This window comes from Mastigoproctus giganteus, chromosome 6, assembly GCF_048544385.1.
Source record: "Mastigoproctus giganteus isolate SK-2022 chromosome 6, ASM4854438v1, whole genome shotgun sequence".
NCBI lineage: Eukaryota > Metazoa > Arthropoda > Arachnida > Uropygi > Thelyphonidae > Mastigoproctus > Mastigoproctus giganteus.
Genome location: NC_143580.1, coordinates 191,913,449 through 191,941,119, shown reverse-complemented (window position 1 = coordinate 191,941,119; position 27,671 = coordinate 191,913,449). Strand labels below are relative to the sequence as shown.

Here is a 27,671-nt window from a genome sequence, read left to right as displayed (position 1 = left end):
TATGCGGGGTATTGCTGTATATAATATCCAGTTATATAACTGGATTAATTTTAGATATCTGTAAAGGTCATTTTAGATTTGAATTATTCTCTTTATGTATGCTAGCATCAATGACTCCTGCAAGTTGGATAGAAACTGCAGAGTAGCTGTCTGGATAGATACCACGACAGAGATTGCAATCAACAAGAATATGCTGCGTAAGTTGTATGCATCAATAACGACATGGGGATGGATCATTTGCTTTTAACAGATACAGATGGGTCAAATGTGTATGATTAATACATGCACTGGATAAAACTTCTTCATGTTGATTTTGACTGAAATTGGAATGTCAAGGTTGTCATTTATAATAAATACAGTCATATCTGTATTTATAAATGATAGTGATGATGGTATAACAAGCTTAATGTCCAAGTTTGCAGACGATACAAAGGTTGGCAGGGTTGTCAAGGACACTACTGACACTATGCTGCTGCAACAGGATCTGGAAAGGTTGAGCAGATGGGCTGAGAGGTGGCAAATGAAGTTTAACATTGACAAATGTAAAGTACTACACATAGGAAACAGCAACCCCAGAGCAACGTATCAACTCTGTGGTACTACACTGACAGTGGTAGAGAATGAAAGGGACCTGGGGGTGGTTGTGCAGGCAGATATGAAGTTCTCTGAGCAGTGCAGACGGGCTGCAAGAGTAGCTCATGGAGTATTGTCAATGATATACAGGAACTTTTCCAGCAGGGATAAGGAGGTGATTATTCCCTTGTATAAGGCAATGGTCAGGCCAAACCTAGAGTACTGTATACAGGTCTGGAGGCCTCATTTCAAGAAGGATGTAGAGCTGCTGGAACGAGTACAGAGAAGGGCAACAAGATTAGTGAATGGAACAAAGGGGGTGCTCTTATGAAGAGAGGCTTAAGTTTTGCAAATTACAGTGTCTGGAGACTAGGCACCAGCGAGGTGATCTGATAGAGGTATATAAAGCCTTGAATGGTTTGAGCATGCTCAATGCTGATGGGATTCTTCCTCTAGCTCAGAATAATCACCTGAGAGGGCATAAATTCAAATTGAGGAAAGACAGATGTAGGATAGACGTGCAGAAATTTGCCTTTAGCCAGCGGGTGGTTGGTTGGTGGAACAGACTTCCATCCCTTGTAGTGGAGGTTGATAGCCTAAATAAGTTTAAGGCTCAGCTGGACAGGTATTTTGAACGAACAGAGGGGTGAAGTGGGTTTTTTTTTTTTTTTGGCTGATGCTGCATAAGCCTGCTTTCTTGCATCAAATCCCTCTACTAATGCTAATGCTAATGCTAATTTCCATTTAATCTGGAATAGTTAATTACTAATTTGTGTTTGCTAGATTTGGAGCCATTTTTCAATGTAAATTCTTTCTATTGTCATTTTATAGTCTGTATATGGTTCAAAAAATTGTACTGAAGTCAAGTTAACTGAGTGTTTCACAGCCTCATCTGCAACTCATTCCCTGAAGTGCTGGTGTGGCCTGGGATCCAGCAGAATGTGATTGACTGGCTTGGTTTGTTGTTCTCAATTGTGTTAATTGGGATTGTACAAGGTGATTTTTTATTCATCATTTCTTTTCTTTGCAGATTCATAAGGTTCAAATTTTTTATACCAGCAAGTTCATTATTCTGTAAAGAGAGGTTTGGAGATTTGGTTGGCAGCACTGAATATTTTCCAGTATTCGATGTGTCCCTCCATGTTTATCAATAATGTGTCACAGGAGGAGTGTGAAGTTGCAAAGAAAATGCTCAACATTTCCTACAACACAGAAGAAATTTCATCTTCAATTGCTTTCTTTTGAAACACTTTGTATTTGAAATAACCCCAGAGGTAAAAATCACACGGGTTTAAATCAGATAATGCTGGAGGCCTTGTCAGTATGTTGCCATAGATTTCAGGGTGGTGATTAGAAGCCACCCTGTTGTCAGGCTATATGCCATCATTTTTTTCACATAAGTGGGAGAATATTCAGTGTTGCTAACTAAATCTCCAAATCTTTCTACAGAGTGATGATGTGGTTGGTACAAATTTAAAGCCTGCAAAACTGCAAAGAAAAGAAACAGTATGATGAATAAAAATAAATAAAAATCTTTATATTGTCTTTTAAATTTATTCATTTATGCTGTGAACATCCACCTGATCATCCTTTTATAATATACAGCCTTTCGCCTTAATTTTTCCTCAAATAATTAGAATGCCATATTACAAAACATAAAGGAAAAACAAGAAGTTCATTTTAACATCTTGGAGGAAACTACATAATGTTTTTCATGTTTTTGACCCCTCTTCTACAATGCTCTTTAGCTTCATAAAAGCTGTGATGTAACTGTAATTTGTGTAGCTATATTAAGTTAAACTTTTCTGCAATATATGTTACATATACATTTTTCATGTGTGAGGAGGAGCACATTTATTTTGTGTGTGTGTGTGTGTGTGTGCGCGCGCGTGTGTGTGTGTGTGTGTGTGTGTGTGTGTGTGTGTGTGTGTGTGTGTGTGTGTGTGTGTGTGTGTGTGTGTGTGTGTGTGTGTGTGTGTGTGTGTGTGTGTGTGTGTGTGTGTATATATCCTAAGTGAATTTTATATATATATCCTGAGAAGTGTGTATATATATATATATTCAAAAAATACTTCAAAGACAGCGAGTGGAGTCTCTCCACTCGCTGTCTTTGAAGTATTTTTTGAAGTATATTTTAAATAATCTGTCTGTTTATGTATGAACTGGCTTGAAATCTTCCAGTAAGTGCTGCCATGTGTTAGCAACAAAAAATTACTTTTAAAAACTGAAGGAGGAAGTCACACCTGTCAGCCACTGTTGTCCAATTTCAACTTACAAAAGCAGTAATTTTCTGAAATTCAGATTCAGATGTTGAAATCAAATGAAATAATTCATAAATAGATATACAAGATAGCACTGAATAAAAAAAGAGGTAAAGAGTTTTTTTTAAGAATTTTTTGATAATAATTTCACTCTAATATTCAGCCACCAAGTCAAAATAAGAGCAAGTTAGTATTTAAAAGCATTTATATAAAAAATTTTTTATCTTTATGAATTTTCAAAATTTCTTACAGAAATTCACTCCACAGACATAACCCAAATGGAAAATTCACTTCTCAGGAGTCACACATGCTCAGGGAACTTACTCTTGAAAGAGTTAAGTACTATACACAAATATATAACTCTTTAAACTATAATAAATGCAATTAGCATTAGCATTAGCATTAGCATTAGTAGAGGCATATGATGCAAGAAAGCAAGCTTATTCAGCATCAGCCAAAAAAAAAAAAAAAAAAAAAACCCTCTCCCATTTCACCCCTCCGTTCGTTCGAAATACCTGTCCAGTTGAGCTTTAAATTTGTTTAGGCTATCAACTTCAACAACAAGTGATGGAAGTCGGTTCCACCAACCAACCACCCGCTGGCCAAAGGCAAATTTCCGCACATCTATCCGACATCCGTCCTTCCTCAATTTGAATTTATGCCCTCTGAGGTGAATCCCATTGGCATTGAGCATGCTCAAACTATTCAAAGCCTTATACACCTCTATCAGATCACCTCGCCGGTGCCTAGTCTCCAGACTCTGTAATTTGCAAAACTTAAGCCTTTCTTCGTAAGAGCAACCCTTTGTTCCATTTACTAATCTTGTTGCCCTTCTCTGTACCCGTTCCAGCAGCTCTACATCCTTCTTGAAATGAGGCCTCCAGACCTGTATACAGTACTCAAGATGTGGCCTAACCATTGCCTTATACAAGGGAATAATCGCCTCCTTATCCCTGCTAGAAAAATTCCTGTATATCATTGACAAGACACCATGAGCTACTCTTGCAGCTCGTCTGCACTGCTCAGAGAACTTCATATCTGCCTGCACAATTACCCCCAGGTCCTTTTCATTCTCCACCACTGTCAGTGTAGTACCGCAGAGTTGATACATTGCTCTGGGGTTACTGTTACCCATATGTAGTACTTTACATTTGTCAATGTTAAACTTCATTTGCCACCTCTCAGCCCATCTGTTCAACCTTTCCAGATCCTGTTGCAGCAGCATAGCGTCAGTAGTGTCCTTAACGACCCTGCCAACCTTTGTATCATCTGCAAACTTAGACATTAAACTTGATATCCCATCATCAATATCATTCATAAACACCGAAAACAACAATGGACCCAACACTGAACCTTGAGGAACTCCACTAATAACATTAGTCCACGTTGAGCAGTGTCCATTGATTACCACTCTCTGTCTTCTGCCACTCAACCATCCCCTTATCCATAGCAGCAATTTGCCTCCGATGCCACACTGCTCCAATTTGTGCAGCAGTCTTCCATGTACAACAGTATCAAAAGCCTTTCTAAGATCCAAATATATAATATCAAAGTTATTCCCTGCATCCAGTTCTTTTGTGACTACATCATAGTATCCAATCAAATTGGTCAGGCAAGACCTGCCCTTAACAAAACCATGCTGCGTCTGAGCTATAACTGAATTCTTGTCAAAATGATGATCCTGCAGTGCTTCTTTAACCAGTGCCTCCATTAATTTACCTGGAACAGAAGTTAAACTAACAGGTCTATAATTACTTGTGTCAGCCTTTGATCCTCCTTTGTGAATTGGGGTTACATTTGCACATCTCCAGTCTATGGGTACCTCCCCTGAGTCCAAAGAAGCTCTCATAATTATGGCTAGGGGTTTGCATACATCCTTTGCTGCCTCCTTTAATATAACTGGATAGATCCCATCCACCCCAGGTGCCTTTTTTATGTTTATCCTCAACAATCTCTCCTCCACTTTCCTCTCAGTTATTACAAAATCATCCAGCTCACTGCCAATGTTTACTTTACCTACATCATTCTCCTTCCTGAATAACTCCTCATGCGTGAATGTAGATGCAAAATACTCGTTTAGATTGTTAGCCACCTGAGCAGGATCCTCAACTGTTGAAACATCAATATCCAGTGGACCAATCTGATTCATCCCTTTCCTTCTCGAGTTCAAGTATGTAAAGAACTCCTTTCTGTTTTTCTTTGCATCCTTTGCCAAGGATTTTTCGTAGTCTGCCTTTGCCTGCCTAATCTCCTTTGTGACTTGGTTACAGACCAACTTATATCTATCATAGGCTTCCATGTCACCCATTAATTTGTATGTATCCCATGCATTTTTCTTCTCTGCCACATGTCTCATTAGTCCATCTGACAACCATTTAGGACTAAACCTTGAACAATATTTCTTAGTTGGTATGTAAAGCCTGGTAGCCACCAAGATTAGTTCCTTGAATGCTTCCCATTTTGAGTTTGCTGTTGGTAACATCATCAGTTGGTCCCACTGTATAGAATTTAAATACTGTCTCAGACCATCATAGTCGCCTTTACGAAAACAAAAACCCTTCCCTTTACCTCTGATGGTAGTTACCTCCTTGAGTAAATCCCACTTCAACACACTGTGATCACTGCCACCTAGTGGTTCATTTATCTGCAGGTTCTTAATGCATGAAGAATCACTACTGATAATCAGATCAAGAGTATTGCTCCCTCTTGTTGCCTCACGAACGTGCTGATGTAGAAAACAATCATCCAATAAATCCACAAAAGCCTTGCTAGTGTGCGAGTGACCAACCCACAAATTCCAGTCAATATCTGGGAAATTAAAATCCCCCATTATAAGACTCTCTGATTTACTGGCCCACTCTATTTCCCTGTACAATATATTATTATACTCATCAGAGTCATTAGGCCTATAGCACACTCCTACTCTCAATTTTGATTTCCCTATGCTTATGTCACACAATTAACTGTAATCAATTAATTATATGAAATAATCATGAATATGTTCAATTTAATGCAAGTGTATTATCATATATTCCATTATATAAGTCAATCTGTGCAGCACTAAAAACTGTTCTAAAATTTTAAGGTTGATTTATATGCTGCACATAAAATCTTAAGAGCTTGAATTGAAAGGCATTTTCTCAGGGTAAGAAAGGCATGAATTAATACCAATATATTTACATTACATATAGATTTTTATACAAATATACACTGTTGCTCAATTAAAATCCAAGAATTTGTCCACCATCTTCATTAGACAAAAACAGTTTGTGGAATTACGTCAGGCATTATGTTTTTGGGCATTCTTCTCTAAATTGTCAATTCACAACAGCCAATTCACTTCTTCCATATCAAGGTGTTGTCAGAAAACCAATTAGCAGTACAGTACTAAACAGACAACAAGGAATGGCTTGGCTACATAATAAAAGCCTCCCACATACACATATAGCATCAATAACAGTGATACCCATCAACTTGTGCGTCCAGATTTGGTTTCATGACCTGCAACATAAGGGTTTACTGTGCAGTGTAGTAAAATGTCACAACAGAAACATTTAAAAGAAAGAAAGAACAGAAATAATTGGATTAAAAAGTAGCAAGTGGTTCTTAATGCAGAATTTACTGTAATTCAACATTGGGTAAGGTAGAAAAGATGATTCCAATAAGGGGATCATCTTATATGGCAAATATATTACTAAGCACGTTTTTTTAAGCCAAAAACTAGAGGCTGACTTATATGATGAGTCACCTTATACACAAGAATATATGATATTTTTTATGATTCATTTTTTATAAAAAACTACAGTGCATTTTAGCATAATACTATGCAATGAACTAATATTTTAATGGCAGTTTCAAGTAAAGCTGCCATTATTTTAAATTATACAGCAAGAAGATTAAATCTAAGTGCAATCCTGAAAATATGGTATGGTTGCAGTACATGGTCTTTTAGCATTGCTTTAAATACAAGGAAAAGGAGGAGATTCAGTTTTTAGGAGCATTAGCTGTTGTTTGTTGTTTGGTTTTTAGGAGCATTAGCAACTAAGGCCATATTGCTCCGGGGATATGCGGTGGTCATTCCATGCCATGACCTTTCCGCATCCTCCGTATTTGGTGGTCATGGGCTCGAACCCCGGTCTAATCAAGAAGAGTGTGCTACACACTGCCACTCCTGCCTACCTGGCTACGGAGGTGCCAAAAGGAGCATTAGCAACTAAGGCCATATTGCTCCAGGGATATGCGGTAGTCATTCCCTGACCTTTCCGCATCCTCCATATTTGGTGGTCATGGGCTCGAACTCTGGTCTAATCAAGAAGTGTGTGCTACGCACTGCTGCTCCTGCCCACCTGGCTACGGAGGTGCCCTCGAGATTCAGTTATGTCTACAAAATGATTTCAAACAAAAAGATAATGAAGCTTGTACATAAAACTGTTAGAGGTAATTGGGTTATGGTTTTATCTTTCTACATGTTTTTGGTTTAAGTTTTACCTTTCTAAATGTTTTTTAATCAAGAATAGAAGTACCATAATTTTTTTTAAATAATAGTATTATTTTCAATTATAACAATTTTCAGAATATATGAAAATTTACTTTAAGAAGAATTTCTGTTACAACTGTGTAGCCATGTGTAATAATTGGTTCCTCGTCTGAGTTACGGCCATTCCAACAGTCAAGTTCGACACAACGACATCCTGCTAATAAGCACTGTCGGTACATTTCAACTGAGGATTTTCCTGTGAGCTGATGACCTAAATAAAAAATAAATAAATTATTAACACTGCTGATCTATATCAGTATATCAACACAGCTATATATCTGCATAAAGATGGATGATTAACATGCCATTTCATAAAATTTAGAAAAAGAGTGGAGAGGGAGAAAGAAAGGACCATAATGTAATATCCAAGGCCTATATTTCCAATATGTTTTAGTGGAGCAGACAACTGCAGATTATTATTATTATTATTGGCCATATGGTGCAAAGAAGCCCAAGGCTTATGCTGCACCAGCCAAAAAAAATTAATTCCCAAGTTATCCTGAGAGAGAGAGAGAGAGAGAGAGAGAGAGAGAGAGAGAGAGAGAGAGAGAGAGAGAGAGAGAGAGAGAGAGAGAGTGAGTCAGAATTAGAAAGGAATCACCACGAAAAAAAAGAATGATGATATCCAGCTCAGTAGTCTGAGTGTGCCAAGCCCATACTCACCAGATGTGAGCCCCTGGGGTTGCCATAAGTGATTTCATCTTAATATTCATTTACTGATCAACAACAACTGTCATAAGTGATTTCATCTTAGTATTCATTTACTGATCAACAACAACTACTCATATCTTTGGTTTGATGATAAAATACAGTAATAAAGTAAACCCTCAATTTATTTGATCTTAGTCTAATGAACAGTGTTTGCTGAATCAGGCTTTTCATTATGTGACTTGGTAATGTAACTGCCACAATATGATGGTATTTATCATCAGCTAAAATATTTTCATAATAGGACAGAATGCTAAGAATTCAGGATTTTCTTAACCATCGCCTTCCATTATCCTGCTGACTACATTAGACATCAGTGGGGTGTAATTTTATCCTTCACTGAGGGTACTTGAAAGCTCTTCATACTCTAAATAAGCTTTAGTCAAAGTTTTCACTGCTGCTACTAAATGATACAAAAAAATTTAAAGTTAGTATTAGTGGTACTAGTATTGGGCAAATGATGTAAGGAAGTAAAGTTTATACAGAATCAGCCAAAAAAAAAAAAAAAAACCCACCCTCTAATAATCTGTATAATTCTTACTTAAATTTATTTAGTAAGAATTAGACGGACTACTCACTTCCACAACACCAGATGCAAGTCTGCAGCAACAATCGACTAACTTTTGGCTGAAAACAAATTTCTCCACACTTATATCCTGTAACCATTCTTCCTCAATTTAAATTTGTACCTCCATATTGTGTGTCATCTGAGCTGGAGTAAGGATACCATCAACATTTAGCTTACTCAATCCATTTAGATCCTTAAACACCTCTGTCAGATCTGCTTACAGATGCCTAGTTTCCAGATGCTACAATTTTCAGAACTGGAGTCTTTCTCGGTAAGAGTAGATGTTTGTTCCCTTCACTAATCTCATTGCTCTTCTCTGCAACCATTCCAACAGATCCATATCCTTCCAAAAATGAGGACTCCAGACCAGTATGCAAAAATCAAGATGTGGCCTTACCATTGTCATATACAGAATAATAATTACCTCCTTATTCCTGATGGCAAAATCCTGTATATCACTGACAAAACTTCAAGAGTTGTCCTAGCAGCTTGTCTGCACTGTCCAGAGAACATCATGTCTGACTGCACAATTATCCCAGGTATTTTTTGTTCTCTACTACTTTCAGTGTGGTACCACACAGTTCATACAATAATCTGTAGTTACTGCTATGCATATGAAGTACTTTGCATTTGTCAATGTTGAATTTCAATTGCCACTTCTCAGCCTATCTTCCTAATTTTTCCAGATCTTACTGCAGTAGCATACCCTGATTACTGCCATTACCTTTGTATCATTGGCAAACTTGGACATTAAGCCTAATATGCCTTCAGCAGTCCTTTCTGATATTCTTTCATTAAGTTCTATTCCACACAATAAGAGCAGTAAAATGCAGTATTACAATACCTAATATTTTTTATTTCATAGCACAGCACTTTACCACATCATTCTAGCACTTTGGTGACTACTTATTTCTTTGGAGTTTAATGGACAATTGTATGTAGTAGAGAGGCCATTAAAGCAAGGTTTTACTTTGTGCTGGAAAAACTGACTTAATTAAAGTATATTTTAGAGTGTGCTGATAAATGCTAAGCATTAGCAACATGACTATAAGGTTTGTTTAATACATTAATAAAATAGTAATTTTATTCTTGTCTTGTGGTATGCTGCATGTTGTATCAACTTGCATTCCATAATGCTCTATGACATTCAAAAAATGAGATTATATAATGTCCTGAAATGTTTCAGAAAGTTATTCAACATTTTACAATTTCCTTAAATGTTCTAAAAACCTTCTAAATAATATGGAAGACTCTTGAAAATTCTGAAACAACACTTAACAGCTATTGTATACACTTGCAATATATTTTTAAAATTCATCATTCTATAAAATTCATAATAGTCTCATAAGAATATACAGTGTTTTGGAGGATATTCTGATTTCTCTGAAATTATTCTCTTCTCATATAAACCAGAATTTTAGCTAAGCTTTTGAAATAATTCCTAATAGTCTGGTAGTTCACCACATCTGAAAGCAGCAATTACCTCCTTACTAGTTTACAGTGATAAAAACTTTTCAAACAGATATATTTTTTACTAAATGCATTTGTTTAAATACTATTCTTAAATGTTACAGAAATGGAATAGCTATCAACTGTAAATTTTCTGTTAAATTAAAAGAACCTGTTAAAACTTGAGCATTTAATGCAATGTAACTTACCTGTTAAATATGTATTATGAGATGAATTGATAAAATAATGACTCATGGGTTGGTCCATATCTAAATTAATGTCAAACTTTTCAGGAGCAACAATTGCATTGTCATCGCTCATTAGATAACGAAGAAAGCCATCTACTGATAATAAACCTGATAATAAAAAAGGCAAAAAGGTTTCAGTTTAAGGATAAAAGTTTTGGGAGCAAATAAAAAATATAGCAAAAATACTAATGAAAATGATGATGTATTTTTTACAATTTTATTTGATTATCAAATAAACAAAGCAATGAAAGTAATTCCTTTATTAAAATCATCCTTATTAAATATAATTCAACAGGTTTTGGACAAACAATACAAATTACAGCTGACTTGTCATGGTACATGTCAGTAAATCAGTATTGCCACTAAAATGAAATGGAATGAAAAAATATTTGCATATAATTCACCTGGTTTCCCTTACATCTCTTAGGTAATGGTTCAACAGTAGGTGGTCTCATCTATCTTCAAGTATTCATGTTAATCAGGATGGTTATTTTAATGACCCTAAAGAAAATAGTTCTACATATCTTCTATAATAAACAAAATCCTTTTAATGCTAAAAGGCAGTTAAGGACAATTACATAATGTTGATACAGATCCTATTTCCTTTCTTTTGTTCAATCATAGAGTTGCTTTTATATATAGTAAGCCAGAGGAAGAAGCATCTTTGAAGAATGGAGTGAATGGTGAATTTCCACATAAACACTTAACAATTAGAGATTGTTAAATTTCTGCAGGATATCAGATATCAAATATTCTCAAAAGGTGATGATCATTCTAGCCATTTACTTTGGGCTTCAATTTAAGTCTAAAACAAAAATTGTAAACATTTTAGAAAAAATGTAATATTTTCTGTGAATTAGCATATATTGTGACTTAATTGAAAATACATCTTACCATACAGAAGAAGAGGTATAGATGATTCATTAGACACATATTTTATATTTGTGTGGTAAATATTTAGGCTCTAAGATTAAAATAACAGTTTAATGGTTAGCGCGTTTGAAGAACACAGAAGATTATGCAGCGGTTAATGCCATATGAAAGGAGTGTAAATTTGAAATACAGGAACAATTTTTAAAACGTAAGAAATGTATTTATTGGGGGTTAAGACTGTGTGAATCAGCATGTAAATATGTTTATGGTAAGGAAACGTTGCATTCTTTATGGTTTGGGGGAAAATTATTTAAAAATATATTCGACATAATTAATTAGAAATATTGGACATTAATTAGACATCGAAGAAGGAAGAAGAAGTGATAATAGCATCACCTTATGAATAAATTCATTTATTGTAGATATAATAACTACTGGTGCGAATCTAATGAATAATATATATCATTTATATACATAGATGACCTCTGAAAACCAGACAAAAACCAGTTGTAATCAGCCTTCTGCACTAAGGGGGGGTTCTGCTGTAGTTACCTTTCCTCTTCAAGACCATCTTGTGGGATGCATGATGACTCTTCCTATGATTAAAGCTGGCCCCTTTCAAAATCGGCCACGTGGTAGGCAGTGGCATACCACCACATTATCTGATGCCACAGAGACCATAACAAAACCAACTCCAAAAATTTCTGTTAAAGGAAGACCTGCCACTAGGTGGAAGGATTGGATCAGTGAACTTTTGGGCATGACATTTTGTGATGCCACTCGTATAGCATATGATCGATGCAGTTGGAGGATTTTGTTGGTGGCCACAACAGCTCCTCAGGGAACCATGTGACTGGAAGAAGAAGTGACCTAATCCATAACTAAAAAATATCTGCACTAAGCTTATAATTTTGGATGTCCATTTTTACTTAAAAGATCACTAGCAGTGGACTTAGTGAGAGGGAGCAAAAAAGTGCCTTTATGAGAGCAATGTTGAATTTACCAAATCAGTACTTTTTTTTTTATATATATATATATATTTTTTATTAGCGTTAAAAACTTTTGTTCTTTTAAGCAGCTGACCTACTTGCATACTAAAACAATCAATTGTGTTACAATATCTATAAGGTTAAAGTATAAGTGTTATACCAAATTGAGAAAATGTAAAATTTTATTTGTTTAGTTTGAAATTATTAATGATAATTCATATCAACTGTTATGATCAAATATTTATTTCTTGTAAAGGAAGCATTTTTGAACCAAAAATTCTATAGAATGACATTCTTTGGTTGGAAAGCACAACAAAACAGGTCAAAAGCTTGGATACAGGATTAGATCCAATCAAACATTACATAACTATGAACACAGTTCAAGGTTGACCCAAAATTTATTGTTTTAATAGGCCAACATCAGTATGATGAAATGATTAGTTTGGGAAGAATGCTCACTACTTGCTATGTAGCCATGCTCCCAGCATCTGTGCAGGAGGCACATCACAAATATGGCACTGAACCTGTCACTTGAAGTATAGAACAGCATTGTATTATCAATTTTCTGCTGAAACCTATTGATTTTATTTCGCTATTTCACTGGTGATACTAGAAATAAATATTTGTAGTACAGACTGACTAAGTATTAAGAGAAGTTGGTCAAAAATGGCCTACAGCAGACAATATCATCTTGTCCACTAGTACTCCATCTTCAATTTTTTTCTCCTTTTAGCAAGCACTACACAACTTTTAAAGTGCAAATTTACAGTTTCTGAGTCTTGAATATGCTTGGAAAAAATTAACCATATGGAAAATCTGTGATTTGTTTTAAATGTCTCTTAACACTGTTTCTTGGTATTCCCACAATAGTCCAGCACAAGAAACGAACAAACCGCTTTTCCTGAAGGCTGACATGCAAACTTCAGTTAAAAAAAATGGAACATGTAATATTCCATTTTTTTTAACCCTCATGATAGCCCTCAATTTTTCTTTCCCAAGAAAAAATTGAGGGATATCGTGCTTGTATTTATATTTATCTGGATTCATCTATCTTCACACAGATATGTGTTTGTGGTTAGCTCAACAAATCCTTATTTGGATTTCAATGCATTGCTTATTTCCTAATGGTGCCTTAGTTTCATGGCTTATTATTTGATTCATTGAAGAGCTGTCTCTGTATTCCTTATCGTTAATATATTTTTAAGTAGGTTCATCAACAAGTGCTTTTTTGTTGTGTGCATATTACTAATATCATATTTGAAACTAAGAACTGATATAATTACAGTCATTATTTTTGCTTAAAATAAAGACTTCCATAGCCAAATGGTCAGCTGTGGGAGTGCAATAGCACATGTCCTTTGAGTATACCTGGGTTCAAGCCCCTTACTGCTAAATACAGTCGATCTGCCAACTCGCACTGGACCAGCATGACAGATGATGGTCCATTCCCCCAACTTGACTTGTTGAGGAGGCCTCCATCCTGCAGTGGGTTGACAATGGCTGCAGATTTATTTATTTATTTTTATTTAATGGCTGTTGCATAATGTAATCTTTGCTGACTTATAGTTAATGAAATAATGATTCTAACATGGCACGGGTAACCAACCATTCGTTTATGATTGTGCTGAGTAGTGCAGCAAGTGTCATGTCTTTTAGGGTTTAATGTGGTCAGATGGTTAGCAGGCATAATCTTAAGTAAGAAATGTTCAAGCCCATATGCTGCACAAAGAAAAAAAAAGATGCCTATTGTGAACTGTTGTACCAGATAGTTTAAGCAACCCTAAATTCAATATGCATAAATCACAGTGAATATGTAAGTTCTTCTGGTCTTGGCCATCCAGAGGATAAACAGGGATTTATTTATTTATTAAGATCTATATTATGAAGAGTTCATGGTATAAATCGGTAACTGCAACAACAGTAGAAAATATTTTTATCAGCATAAAATATGCTCAACAGTTCTTAAAGAAAACTTTAGTACTTTTCAGTATTTTTAATAATGAGATTTCATGCAGAAATTTTTTGAGTTAACACGTGATATAGCAAGAAGATTTCCTGTAATCACACAACCACTTTTATGTTTATTATATTTCCTTGACTAATTAAGTTCAATGATGGTACTAATTCTAAGATAACTTTTAGATTAACATAAAGAAGATAATATCTGAATAAATATCACATAATATGATTGAGAAGAAAGAATAATGCAGCAAAACATGTTTACCTTTCTGTGCATAGCTTTTGTTAGGCTCATATTGTTTGATTAAATCTCGGCTGCGAGCAGGATTAGCATAGGGATATAATATTTCATTGAGGCGAGGATCTCGTTGTTCTTTATTAAGAAAGTCTACAAGTTGGTCCACTGACATTCCTTTCTTTCTGTTCCCACACCTATTAAAACATTAGGAATGTTATAAGCAATACAATAAGTGAAATATATCTGGAATGAAGCTTAGTATCATAATTTGAAAAAATTTTAATGTACAGAAATTGTTTCATATTCTCTACTCTTTTGAAAAAATAAGTAAAGAAATAATAATAGGCAATAAGTTATCAAATTTATTCTCTCTCTCATGTTTAGTCTTAATCCACTGGAAAATACTTAAAAAATACTATAATTCAATAATGAGAGAGAGAGAGAGAGAGAGAGATTCACTTCTAAACTACCAATTTTATTTGTATAAACATAATAGTTCAATGTATTTATATATAGATGAATTTCATGATAAAAGAAATTTAAGCTATTTTTAAAGATTTACTTTGTACTGTTCTGTTTGAACTATTGACATATTGAGTAACTCAGACTGAGATGCTGAATTGTGAACTAGATATTTGTATATTTTACTAGGTAAAATATACAAATGTTGTGTGTGTGTATATATATATGTATACACACAACATTTATATATATTGTGTGTATATATATATATATATCAACTCCACAACTTAAAGTATGAAGCACAATTTTTAAATAAAAATGTCAAAATAGCAGTTTTGATTATGAACTGCTCTTGTGTAAAAGCTGGCAACCTCGGGTACCTACCTGATCACTGATGAGGGATCAACCAACCCCAAAACAGCTGTCTGAGAGGTAGTACTCATCTGAGAACACACATCAACAGATTCTATATTGGGGAAGCATTACTTATTCAAAGTATAAGACAAAGGCAACTCATTGTGAAGGATTTCACAATATGTGATATTGTATAATGATGCTCTTTATATAAACTTCAGTTGGTTTCAATTATATACAGCACCGATGCTGATGTGATAACTTGAATGTCAATTGAATCTTTTGTAGTTTGAAGCTTCAGAGTCCAAACAATTATAGATATATTAGTTATTTTATAATATTAGTAATTTATTATTATTTCTATTTTATTTTATAGATACTTTTGCCAGTGCAGCAAAAAGCCAATGGCTTCCTAATGCAGAACTGTGTTCCTTAATTTTGAACAGGAATTACATGTTTATTATTTGACACGGGACTGAATAATTAACACAGTTCACTCCATGGTAGTGTCACTTTCAATACTAAAATGGAGTGAATAAAATCATCCTTTGACTCTATATTTTAACATTTCACAAACTAAATTAAATTTCATAATCTTTATCATCAAAATTTCACAATCTCCATTGTTAAAAATTGCCATATCACACACACACACACGAGAGGGTGGTTCAAATATGAATGAGATTTTTTATTATTGGCTTAGTAAGAAAGAGGTAGCTATGGTGACATCATCTGGTGGTGGGGTAACTATTAACTACAGTAGACACTGTAAGACTAGTTTAGCATGTACTCACATTACGTCTGGAAGCATTGCAATATGGCCTAAGTTGCTGATGCGCCTAAAAATCAATAACAACAACAGAATGGCAGAAAGAAAAGTGCCAAGTTCTTTTGAGCAGACCGCTGTTATAGAGTTTTCATCAAGTGCAAATGTTAAACCAGACAAAAATTTTTATCAGATCTAAAGCTTATTACGTTAAAGAATATTTATTACCATCACAGGTGTATAAGTAGTGCAAAGTTCCCAACAAAGGTTGGAATGTATGGCAAATAAAAATTTGCCATACATTATTTGAAAAATGATTCAGGAGTAAAGAGAAAAAGGGCACAAATGTTTAGATAAAGAGGAAGACTATCTAGAGAAGTAACAATGCACATATTATTGATATTTATTGCCAAAAAAAGTTTTATAAAAAAATACTATTCATATTTGAACTAGCTTCATATAATATTGCTGACATTACACAAGGTAGTATATGGCATGCAAAGCAGTTATAATAACTCATTGGGTGGAGTGACCATTATCTAGGGCAGACATGGCTAGACATACTTAATTAAAACCTAAGTAAAATAAAACTCCAATTTTATGATTAGAAATTTTACCATGTTGTGATTTTATGTTCCTGACAAAAATCTCTTATGAATACTGTTAAAGATTCCTTGTAATTACACTACTAGTTACTTTCTCCATCCTCAACTTTGCATTCAGTTAACACGCTTTATCACTAACAGAATAAAATAGCAAACTACTGTACTTCAATTCTCAGTTATGCAAGGAGTAGCACAGTGGATTGTCAGCATACAAGGGGCCCCTAAATGTTTATTATGCTGTCATAACTTCATAACAAAAGGTAGATGGTCCCAAAAAACCATGAACACAGTCCCCAAGATATTGAAAGATTAAATTTTATTAAAAAATAACATAAGCATTAATACATTTGTACCTGTCAAAGCGCATCCTTCTTTTTCACCTAGTGTTATGATGTGGAACACTTTAAAAAAAAAAATAGTACCTGTATCCTTTGCTTTTTGTTTAAGAAATCTGCACTAAAGGTTTGTTATTATCAAAGACTAAACCTTACTTGGTCTTTTAATATTTTATATGATGCGCATGGATGAATTCCATTCTGTTTCATTCTTGAAAATAACACATCTCACTTTTGTCACCTGGCACTGTTAGATGTATTTTAAATAATGTAACGGTAATTTTGCTTTTCATAATCACACATTAAGAGCTAACAACAAATGACTTGCATATATAAACTTGAGACATGGCATTAAGTGGTGAAGAACATGATCTTAGTGGATCATGTATGCTGTCCAAGAACTGTTTTTATACATTGAAAAACTGAATAAATATTTTATAAGGGTGAATCAAATGAAAATGAGAATTTTTTTTTATCATTAATTGGTATTTTATTTCTTAAAAATACTTCATCAGCACAGATATCCAAAATGCACTTAACCCATCTCTACACCAGATATTTTTTATATCCTACTCATAAAGTCTTTTAGTTGCGGGTGAGACTGCTGATGGCTTCTTTCATTTCACTGTTTATGTGGAATTAATTTTCACCAGATCATTCTTCAGTCTTCCAAAAACATGAAAATCACATGGAAATATAATTTTCTTAAGGCTGTATGGGGATGCTCAATAGCTTCTCCATGAGTTTCTGGATGGTTGTCATGGTTATGTTCAGTCATATGTGGTTGAGCATCGTTGTGTAAAAAAATGACATCTTCAGTTAAACATTGAGGTCTTTTTGTTTTTGATGGCATGTTATAGATGAACTTTAGATTTGTGTGTAATTTTATGAGTTGACTATTTCACCTCTACATAAGAAATGGCATAGCAGCAAGTCCCTGAGAGTCAGAGCAACACAAGCATAACTTACCAGTGCTTTTGAAATTCTTTGGAATTTAGAAGCATTAGTCATGATGATAAGCAATGCTTTCTGCTGCATGCTGAGTCACTTGCTCCCTGGTTAAAAGTGCTTTCATCACTTCATCTGCAGACACTATACAATTAAAGAAGTAATTTCCTTCCTTCCTTTATATTGATTTTGCAAGGTGCTGTAGACACAATCTAGTTCACAAAAGTTTCTTTGCATTGCCAAGCCACCTAGCAATCCACTTCATGCACAGGATCATGTCAGTTAGATGCAAGAGAATTCGGTGTATGTGACAATTTGGTGCATGACAGTTTGGTGTAGAAGACAATTTAGTGAATGACTTTGGTGTATGAGACAATTTGGTGCATGACTTTGGTGTATGATATTTCGTTGTAAGTGACAGTTTGGTATATAACAATTTGATGAGAGACAACTGGTGGCTACAACAATTATCTTTCCCGAAATTATCTATATCAAAATGTCACATACTGAATTGTTGTAGCCACTGAATTGGTGGCTACAACAATTCAGTATGTGATATTTTGGTATTATTACACACTGATCAGAAATTAAGAAACCAAGAGAAATTTTGGTTACTTAAGAGGAATGCAGAAATTTAGAAAACAACAGAAAAAAAAAAGAATATTTTTTTAAAATTAATTTATTTAGTGTAAAAGTATTTAATCCAATTCTCTTCAGCATGACTGTCTGTTTATATTTTTAGCAACTTTACATGTTACTTTTTAATGTTACATGTTACTTCAGTTATGCTGAAGACAATAGGAGCATGATCAACCAATCAGGCTGCCATTCCAGAACCATGCAATTGTATCTGAGGACCTGGGTGCATGGTTAGTTTTGGGGGACCCAGATTTCTATTGGTACAATTTTAATGAAATTTAGGAGGGCTCAATAAATCTCTACAAAAGAGCTAAATAAAAATTTCATGAAAATCCAACCAATGGAAGTCATGTTATTATATGCACACAGACAGAAAACAAATAATTGCTGGATCTCTATTGCTCTGATTTTGAGAAATTCGGGAGGGCTTAAATCTTTCTGAAAGAGCTAAATATAAAATTTCATGAAAATCCAAACACCAGGAATCAAGTTAGTAGATGAGGATGGACAGATATGGCAAAGATAATGGGCACTTTCCTCATGCATGCTAACATGTCTTAAAAGGAAGGTGTTCTGTGTGCTTTATCAAATATATGAACCATACTGTGAACATTAAATTAACTACTTATGGCATGCATTTTCTATCTTACTTTGTTGCACACCAAATTCTTATATAAAATTCAATGAATCATCATACTCAACAAATTGTCACAGCCACCAACTCTTTCATGAAATTGTCACAGCCACCAACTCTTTCATGAAATTGTCACACACCAACTTCTCTTGTACACCCCAAACGTCATGCACTGAATTAATGTTGCTTTTTTTTTTAAGCACATATTAACATACTGCAGTCTCTCATGGATGGTAGTGTAAACATATCTGTAACTGATATCCAACTCCCTGATCATATGTTCAACTATTATATACTGGTACACCCTGATGACACTGCCTGTTAAAACCTTTCAACACTCGTGGGCATGAGATAGAGTTGTCAATATACACTTTTTAATATGCCAATGAATTTCTGCTAGAGAGAGAGAAAAAGAGAAGAGATGCCGCCTGCTGTAAAAAAAAAAAAAAAAATTGCACTACCTTGGAGACACCTGTAACTGTGAACTCCATACTGCCTCTGCCACTGCTCTGTATCGCTCCCCCCAAACATACAAGATATATACCAATATCTACCCTATTATTAACAAAAGCATTAGAAGCAAACTCTAAATTTACACCCACAGTGGCATATAATTTAAATGTAGACAATCAAAATCTCATTTGAATTTCTCTTTTGTTGTATAAAAAAATCAGTCAATTAAACAACATGCATAATTTTTGGCAAAGGTAGAACTTCTAAATAAAGTACTTACAAATGACGTACTTACAAACTCTCAAAAATATTACCCACTTCCTCCCTTCCTGTTAGATGATGATAAAAGTTCCAGTACAGTTCAAGAGTAAACTTTTCTGGATTAATACTGTCATTCTAAATAAAGTTTAAAAAATGAAATTTAATTTAATTTATATATATATATATATTTCATTTAGGGTATTTTTTATAATAATTATAATAACTTTAAAATAAATTCAATTACCTAATAAGTGTTCCTACAAAATCAGAATATCAATCCATATATGCTATACAGATTGGAAGCAAAAAAAAGTTCACATTCAGGTAATATATTGAGAACAGATACCATACTTGTTATAATACCGTATATTTATAATTGACAATAAAATGGAGAACAAAAATATTTCATTAAAAAAAGTTTCATACAAACACTCCCCCACCCCCCAAATGCACTCCACACTTTGGAAACCCAAATTGGACTTGAATGAGTACAATGAACAATTGTACAGAGAAATAGAGTGGGCTAGTAAATCAGAATGTCTTATAATGGGGGATTTTAACTTCCCAGATATTGACTGGAACTTGTGGGTTGGTCACTCATACACTAGTCAGACTTTTGTGGATTTATTGGATGATTGTTTTCTGCGGCAGCATGTTCGAGAGGCAACCAGAGAGAGAGAGAGTAATATTCTTGATCTGGTTATCAGTAGTGATCATTTGTGTATTAAGAATATGCAGATAAAGAACCACTAGGTGGCAGTGATCACAGTGTACTGATGTGGGATTTACTTAAAGATTTAATTACCATCAGGGTTAAAGGAAAGGGTTTTTGCTCCCGTAAAGGTGAGTACAGTGGTCTCAGACAGTTTTTAAATTCTGTACGGTGGGATCAACTGACAATGTTACCAACAGTAAATGCTAAGTGGGAAGCATTCAAGGAATTAATCGTGGATATTACTAAAAGTTTCATACCTATTAAGAAATATTGTTCAAGGTTTAGGCCTAAATGGTTATCAAATGAAATAATGAGACTCGTAACAGAGAAGAAAAATGCATGGGATGCATATAAATTATCAAGCGACTCAGAAGCCTATGACAGATATAAGCTAGTCTGTAATCAGGTCACAAAGGAGGTTAGGCAGGCGAAGGCAGATTACGAGAAATCCTTGGCAAAAGATGCTAAGAAAAACAGCAAGGATTTCTTTATTTATATAAACTCTAAAAGGAAGGGGATGAATCTGATTGGTCCACTTGACATCGATGGTTCAACTGTTGATGATTCTGCTCAGATAGCAAACAAACTGAATGGATATTATGCATCTACATTCACACATGAGGAATTATTAAGGTTTCAAAATGGCAGAAGGTTATCAAATTGTAGCAGGATACTTAATGATTTTGTAATAACTGAGAGCAAAGTGGAGGAGAAATTGTTGAAGTTAAACATAAGAAAAGCACATGGGGTAGTAGTAGTGGTAGTAGTTGTAGTAGTGGCATGTGATGCAAGAAAGCATGTGTATGAGCTTATGCAGCATCAGCCAAAAAAAAATTCACACCATTCCCTCCAAATCCCATCTACCCAAAATGGGTGGATGGGATCTATCCAGTTATATTAAAGGAGGCAGCAAAGCAACTAAGCAAACCCTTAGCCATAATTATGAGAGCATCCTTGGACTCAGGGGAGGTTTCCACAGACTGGAGATGTGCAAATGTATCCCCAATTCACAAAGGGGGATCGAAGGGTGACACGAGTAATTACAGCCCAGTTAGTTTAACTTCTGTTCCGGGTAAAATAATGGAGTCACTGGTTAAAGATGCATTGCAGGATCATCTAGACAAGACTGCAGCAATAATTCAGACACAGCATGGATTTGTTAAGGGAAAATCTTGTCTGACAAATTTGATAAGATATTATGATATGGTTACAAAAGAACTGGATGCAAAAAATAATTTTGATATCATATATTTGGATTTCAGGAAAGCTTTTGACACTGTTGCGCATGGAAGACTATTGTACAAATTGGAGCAGAATGGTATTAAGGGTAAGTTGCTACAATGGATAAAAGGATGGTTAAGTGGGAGAAGACAGAGGGTGGTAATCAATGGGTGCTGCTCTTCGTGGACTAATGTTATTAGTGGAGTCCCACAGGATTCGGTGTTAGGCCCACTGTTGTTTTGTATATTTATCAATGATACTGATAAAGGTATATCAGGCTTAATGTCGAAGTTTGCAGATGATACAAAGGTTGGCAGTGTGCTACTGCAACAGGATCTAGATAATTTGGGCAGATGGGCTAAGAAGTGGCAACTGAAGTTTAACCTTGACAAATGCAAAGTATTGCATATGGGTAGAAGTAACCCCAGAGAAACGTACCAATTGTGTAGTACTACACTTAAGGTGGTAGAAAATGAAAAAGACCTGGGAGTAATTGTTCAGTCAGATATCAAGTTTTCTGAGCAATGCAGACAGGCTGCCAGGACAGGTCATGGGGTTTTGTCAATGATATATAGGAATTTTGCTAGCAGGGAAAAGGAGGTGATTGTCCCTCTGTATAAGGCAATGGTCAGGCCACGCCTTGAGTACTGCATACAGGTCTGGAGGCCTCATTTTAGGAAGAATGTAGATTTGCTTGAGCGTGTACAGAAAAGGCAACAAGATTGGTGAGGAGAATGAAGGGATCCTCTTACCAAGAGAGGCTTAAGTTCTGCAAATTGCAGTGGCTGGAGACTAGGCACTTGTGAGGTGATCTGATTGAGGGGGGTTTAAGGCTTTGAATGGATTGAACAAGCTCAAGTGCTGATGGAATTCTTCCTCTTCCTCAGACTACAAGAGGGGACATAAATTCAAATTAAGAAAGGACAGATATAGAATAGATGTGTGGAAATTTGCCTTTAACCAGCGGGTGGTTAATTGCTGGAACAAACTTCCATCTGTCGTTGTAGTTGATAGGTTGAATAAATTTAAGGAGGAACTGGACAGGCATTTGGAAGGAATGGTGTGATTTTTTGGCTGATGCTGCATAAGCTCATACACTTGCTTTCTTGCATCACATGCCACCACTACTACTACTACCCCTGATCCAGTGACCTCTTTTTAATTTAGGGGAAAGTACTAGGCTATGTCTGATTCCAGAATTCTGACTCGTTGGTTCTTCGACATCGCTTGGAGAACTAGTGTAATATGTTGTATTTCAGCATTCTCCTGATTTTTTTAAAAAGAGGTTCTGTAATACTGTGTACTAATCTAGCAATTCTTTTTGATAAAGTTTCCAAAATACAAGCTAGTTTCAAAATCATAAACACATTTTACAATAATTTTTTTTAGCTGAAAATTAATTTAGAATTCATTCAAAGCATTCACTATCAAAGTGATTCCACGACAATTTTTTTTTAAAATAGTTGAAAAATCTTCCAAAATATAGTTGTTGGCTAAAGCCTCAGGGCATAAAGAAGTTTATTTATGCATAGATTAATGCTCTTCTACCCAGGTACTTTTAATGCATCGTTTTAATTATATCTCATATTGTGAATACCTTCACAATAAGGAGATATAATTAAAATTTGACAGATTTTTAACTTGGCAGATGCCACCACCCAGGTGGTGGCATCTGCCGAGAATAAAGAACAACAGTCTTCTCCATAGGTGAAGTGTTACTTATTCGAGGTAGTGCAATATTATGGCAACTCGTTGTGAAGGTATTCACAATATGAGATATAATTAAAATGATGCATTAAAACTATCTGGGTAGTAGAAATGATGTGTGTGCATTAACCCATCATCAATAAACTTCTTTTGAAAAACCTTGTTCAAAATAAAAAATAAATTTCAAAATCACACGCCAGTCAGTAAGATCATTTTTAAAAATGATTCGAATACCTTAAACATAGAACTATTAAACAGGTATTTCCAATGGAAAAGTGCGATGTAAGCACAATATATGAAATAAATTACCAACAGATGGTCATTTATTTCATATATGGTGCTAGAGGCAGAGAAGCTACTAAATGTGGAATAGTGTTAACTGTAAAACACCCAGCACAGCACTCACACACTCTCTCTCTCTCTCTCTCTCTCTCTCTGAAGCTTTCAGGAGAAATGTGTGGTAATTTCTTATTAGCAGCCTCCAGATTAATTGAGGGAGAGCACATCTGAGCTCCCATGAATGTCATTTTCTAAATGTGGGCATTTATTTGCTGGAACATTGAAATGCTCCAGCAAAGCAATGCAGAAAATGCAATTAACAATTTTTTCTATTCCTGTTTTAATTATTAGTGACTATCCAAAGTGACTGGTTCTTAGCATGACAGCTAACGCATCACTAGTCACTTCTATAGAGCTGTTAAGCCACTCACTCGATAGTTATAATCACAGGAGATAGACAATGGTATGTTAATTAGTGCTAATCAAGCTGTATTAATTACTGTTTAATTAGCAATGGTGATGTCTTCTTTCACAACTCAGTTGGCACCTCCATAGACAGGTGGGCAGGAGCAGCAGTGCATAGCACATGCTTCTTGATTAGACTGGGGTTCGAGTCCATGACCACCAAATACGGAAAGGTCAGGGAACGACCACTTGTTATTGTTATTTGGTTTTTTTTAGGAGCATTAGCAACTAAGACCATATTGCTCCGGGATATGTGGTGGTCATTCCCCGACCTTTCCACATCCTCCGTATTTGGTGGTGACGGGCTTGAACCCTGGTCTAATCAAGAAGTGCGTGCTACGCACTGCTGCTGCTCCTTCCCACCTGGCTACGGAGGTGCCTGAATGACCACTGCATATCCCCGGAGCAATATGGCCTTAGTTGCCAATGCTCCTAAAAACAAACAACAACACAACTTAGAGTCAATATAGTCTACATATACCATATCCAATTAGTTTATATCTTCCATAAGCTTCTGTATCACCTGATAATTTATTAGTATCCCATGCATTTTTCTTCTCTGCCACAAGTTTCATCAGTTCATTTGACATCCACATAAGTCTAAGCCTGGAATGGTATTTCTTAGTTTGTATGAAAAGCCTAGTAACTTCTGAGATTACTTTGCTGTATGCTTCCCAATTACAATTTTCTGCTGGTAACATCATCAGATGATCCTATTGTATAGAATTTAAAAATCTGAGACCACTGTAGTCACTCTCATGAAAGCAAAACCCCTTCCTGTTACTTTTGACAGTAGTTAAGTAAAGTCTCACATGAGCACACTGTGATGACTGCCACCCAGTGGGTCTTTTACCTGCAGATTCTTAATGCATGAAGAATTGCTTCTAATAATCAAGTATTGCTTGCTCTTGTTGCCTCTCTAACATGCTACTGTAGAAAACAATCATCCAATAAATCCACAAAAGTCTTGCAAGTGTGCAAATGAAGACCAACCCATAAGTTCTAGCAATATTTGGGAAGTCAAAATCCTCCATTATAAGACATTCTGATTTACTGGGTGCACTCTATTCCTCTGTACAGTTGTTTGTTGTACTAATCACAGTCATCAGGCCTCTAATACACTCTTACTCTCATTTTTGTTTTCTCAGTGCTTATGTCACACCAATCTGGCTCAACATTGCACTGACACCCATGTTGACTGGATGCACTGCCTTAAGAAGCATGTTAGATCCAAACTTAACATGCTTCTTAACTAAAAGCATAAATCCTTTCCCTCTCCTGTCCCGTCTGTCCTTTTTGTACATACTGTACTCCCCATGTTCAAATTCAGCTTCCCTTATGTCTGAGTGGCACAATGTCTGTGATATCTCTACAATTTTTGCATTTTATATCTTAATCAAATGCCATATCTGTGATATCCCATTGTAGGGATATCACAGATATGGTGTCACTCAGACATAAGGGATGAGAAGCTCTGATATTAATGGTAGGGCAGTGTATATATTAATCTCAGGCAGTATTCAATATTCTGCATCATTTTAATATATTATCTACCTAAAATAATACTTCAGCTTAAATGAAAAAAAAAAAAAAAAAAAAAGCTTTTCTAGTGAACATAAGTAATTTTCCACCTCAAATTCTTAATTTAAAAAATAAATAAATGTGATTTTGCATTCAAGCAGAAACAGGATACATATAGGGACCTATTTTAAAATAAGGATGAAATACTAGAATATTAATAATATTCTAAGAATAATTACTTTTCCGGTTGGAAGGTTACATAATTCCAAAGCTTTTTCCACTCTCTTTTTATCATCTTTGTGCTGGCAAAACATCTTGACAATGCTATAAAATAAATAAGCATATCACAAACGAGACAGTATTTTTAAAAGGCAAAAGAAAAAAAAAAAAAAGAAAAGACAACAAAATAAATTTATAGAATGATATTCCGAATTTCAAAAATTTACCGCAAAAAACAAGCAAACACTTAAAAAAGTCAGTTATGTTTAGGCAGATAAACTGAAAGTTGTTTCAAGGCTAACAAAGTTCATCACTTTTTTCTATGTGGGACCCTTAAATACCCGTCTTCAAGTAGAAATAATTTTGTGTACTGGTACTTTCACAATGAAATCAATGGCCAGAGTTTGTCAAAAATATTTAAAATACAAAACGGATGCATCAAGTGGATAACTCGTTTGTGCATGGCATTGATTATTTATAGTCACTGAATGATATCAATGATATCTTCGAGGGAAAAAGTTAAAGTCAAAAAGTTTCTGCTATTAGTGCGGTAAAAACTAGAGTGATTCTTTTGGATGTAGTCTGGAAAAATCTACATATCAGGCCATTTATGAACTTACTGTCTCTTATGCAACTATATCCAGTTCTGAAGAAATGCTTCACCCTCTATACTTGCACTCTGCAACTCATTATAACAGATGAATGACAGTATACATTATCAGCTAACACGTCAGAAATGGATTTGCCTGCTGATAACGACAACAACCTATCTAATCTAAAATTTGTTTAAGTGACAAGGCAATATCCATCTTTCTAAAAAGACTAACGATGTTCAACACTGGGAGGAGAAAATCGGTACACCTACATTGAACATGCCAGGGACAGCCCTAAAATGAATGTATTTTGTGCTGTCAGTTCTGCAAAGTGTATTTGCCATTCTTCCTTGCTGAAAGGGTATTCAGCAATATTATTTATTCGATATATCAGAACTCTGGCTGACAATGCAGCTGTTAAAGGACAAACCAATATTTTATTTCAATAGGATGATACACCACTGAATTTTTACAACAGAGTAATAGTATTACTATTGATCAATTCTGATTGCTGGATTATGTGGAGGACCAATTCCTTGACCAGCTTGTTCAATTGCTCTTATTCTCCCTCCTACTTTACATTTTTTTTTTGAGGATATGAGAAAAAAAAAAAAAAAAACAGGTTTGTGTTTCACCACTGCCAGCAACTATGAATATTTTAAATGAAAAGAAATGTAAGGCTACGGCAAGGGTTCAAAGTGATATATTACAAAATGTATGACAAAGAAGCTGCAGATGGAGCATATATCTAACTTTATTAACTTGAAAAAACCTTTTGAGTTTGCCTTTCTAAATGTAACATGCTTTTATTTTAACTCTATTAGTTTTGTAACAATAAATTTTTGAAAGTGGGAAGTTAATTTAAATGACCCTGCACAAAATTGTACTATATATTATATATTATACATTAAAGTAAATATAACTCATTTATCAATTATATAAAGGTTGTTCAAATCAGAAATTTGGAATAAACTGTTCAAAGGCACAAAGTGGCTAAAAGTAATCACAAATGGCATTGAGACATCAGTTCCACTAGATGAGACACCCTCAGTTAGAATATCATTGGTAAAACCAATGTGTGATGGTCTACT

At 34.9% G+C, this 27,671-nt stretch overlaps 1 protein-coding gene across 1 annotated transcript in view; it reads right to left on the bottom strand.

Annotated features, from left to right (window-relative positions):
* LOC150084836 (1-phosphatidylinositol 4,5-bisphosphate phosphodiesterase classes I and II-like) overlaps positions 1-27,671 on the bottom strand; it is a 932,481-nt gene that overhangs the window by 243,331 nt on the left and 661,479 nt on the right. The window contains exons 6-10 of the mRNA XM_090376366.1: positions 26,008-26,092; positions 19,895-19,995; positions 14,431-14,597; positions 10,306-10,452; positions 7,425-7,582 (exon numbers count right to left, since the gene is read on the bottom strand). Of these exons, the coding sequence (XP_090232492.1) occupies positions 7,425-7,582; positions 10,306-10,452; positions 14,431-14,597; positions 19,895-19,995; positions 26,008-26,092 (658 nt within the window). The remainder of the gene's footprint in view (positions 1-7,424; positions 7,583-10,305; positions 10,453-14,430; positions 14,598-19,894; positions 19,996-26,007; positions 26,093-27,671) is intronic.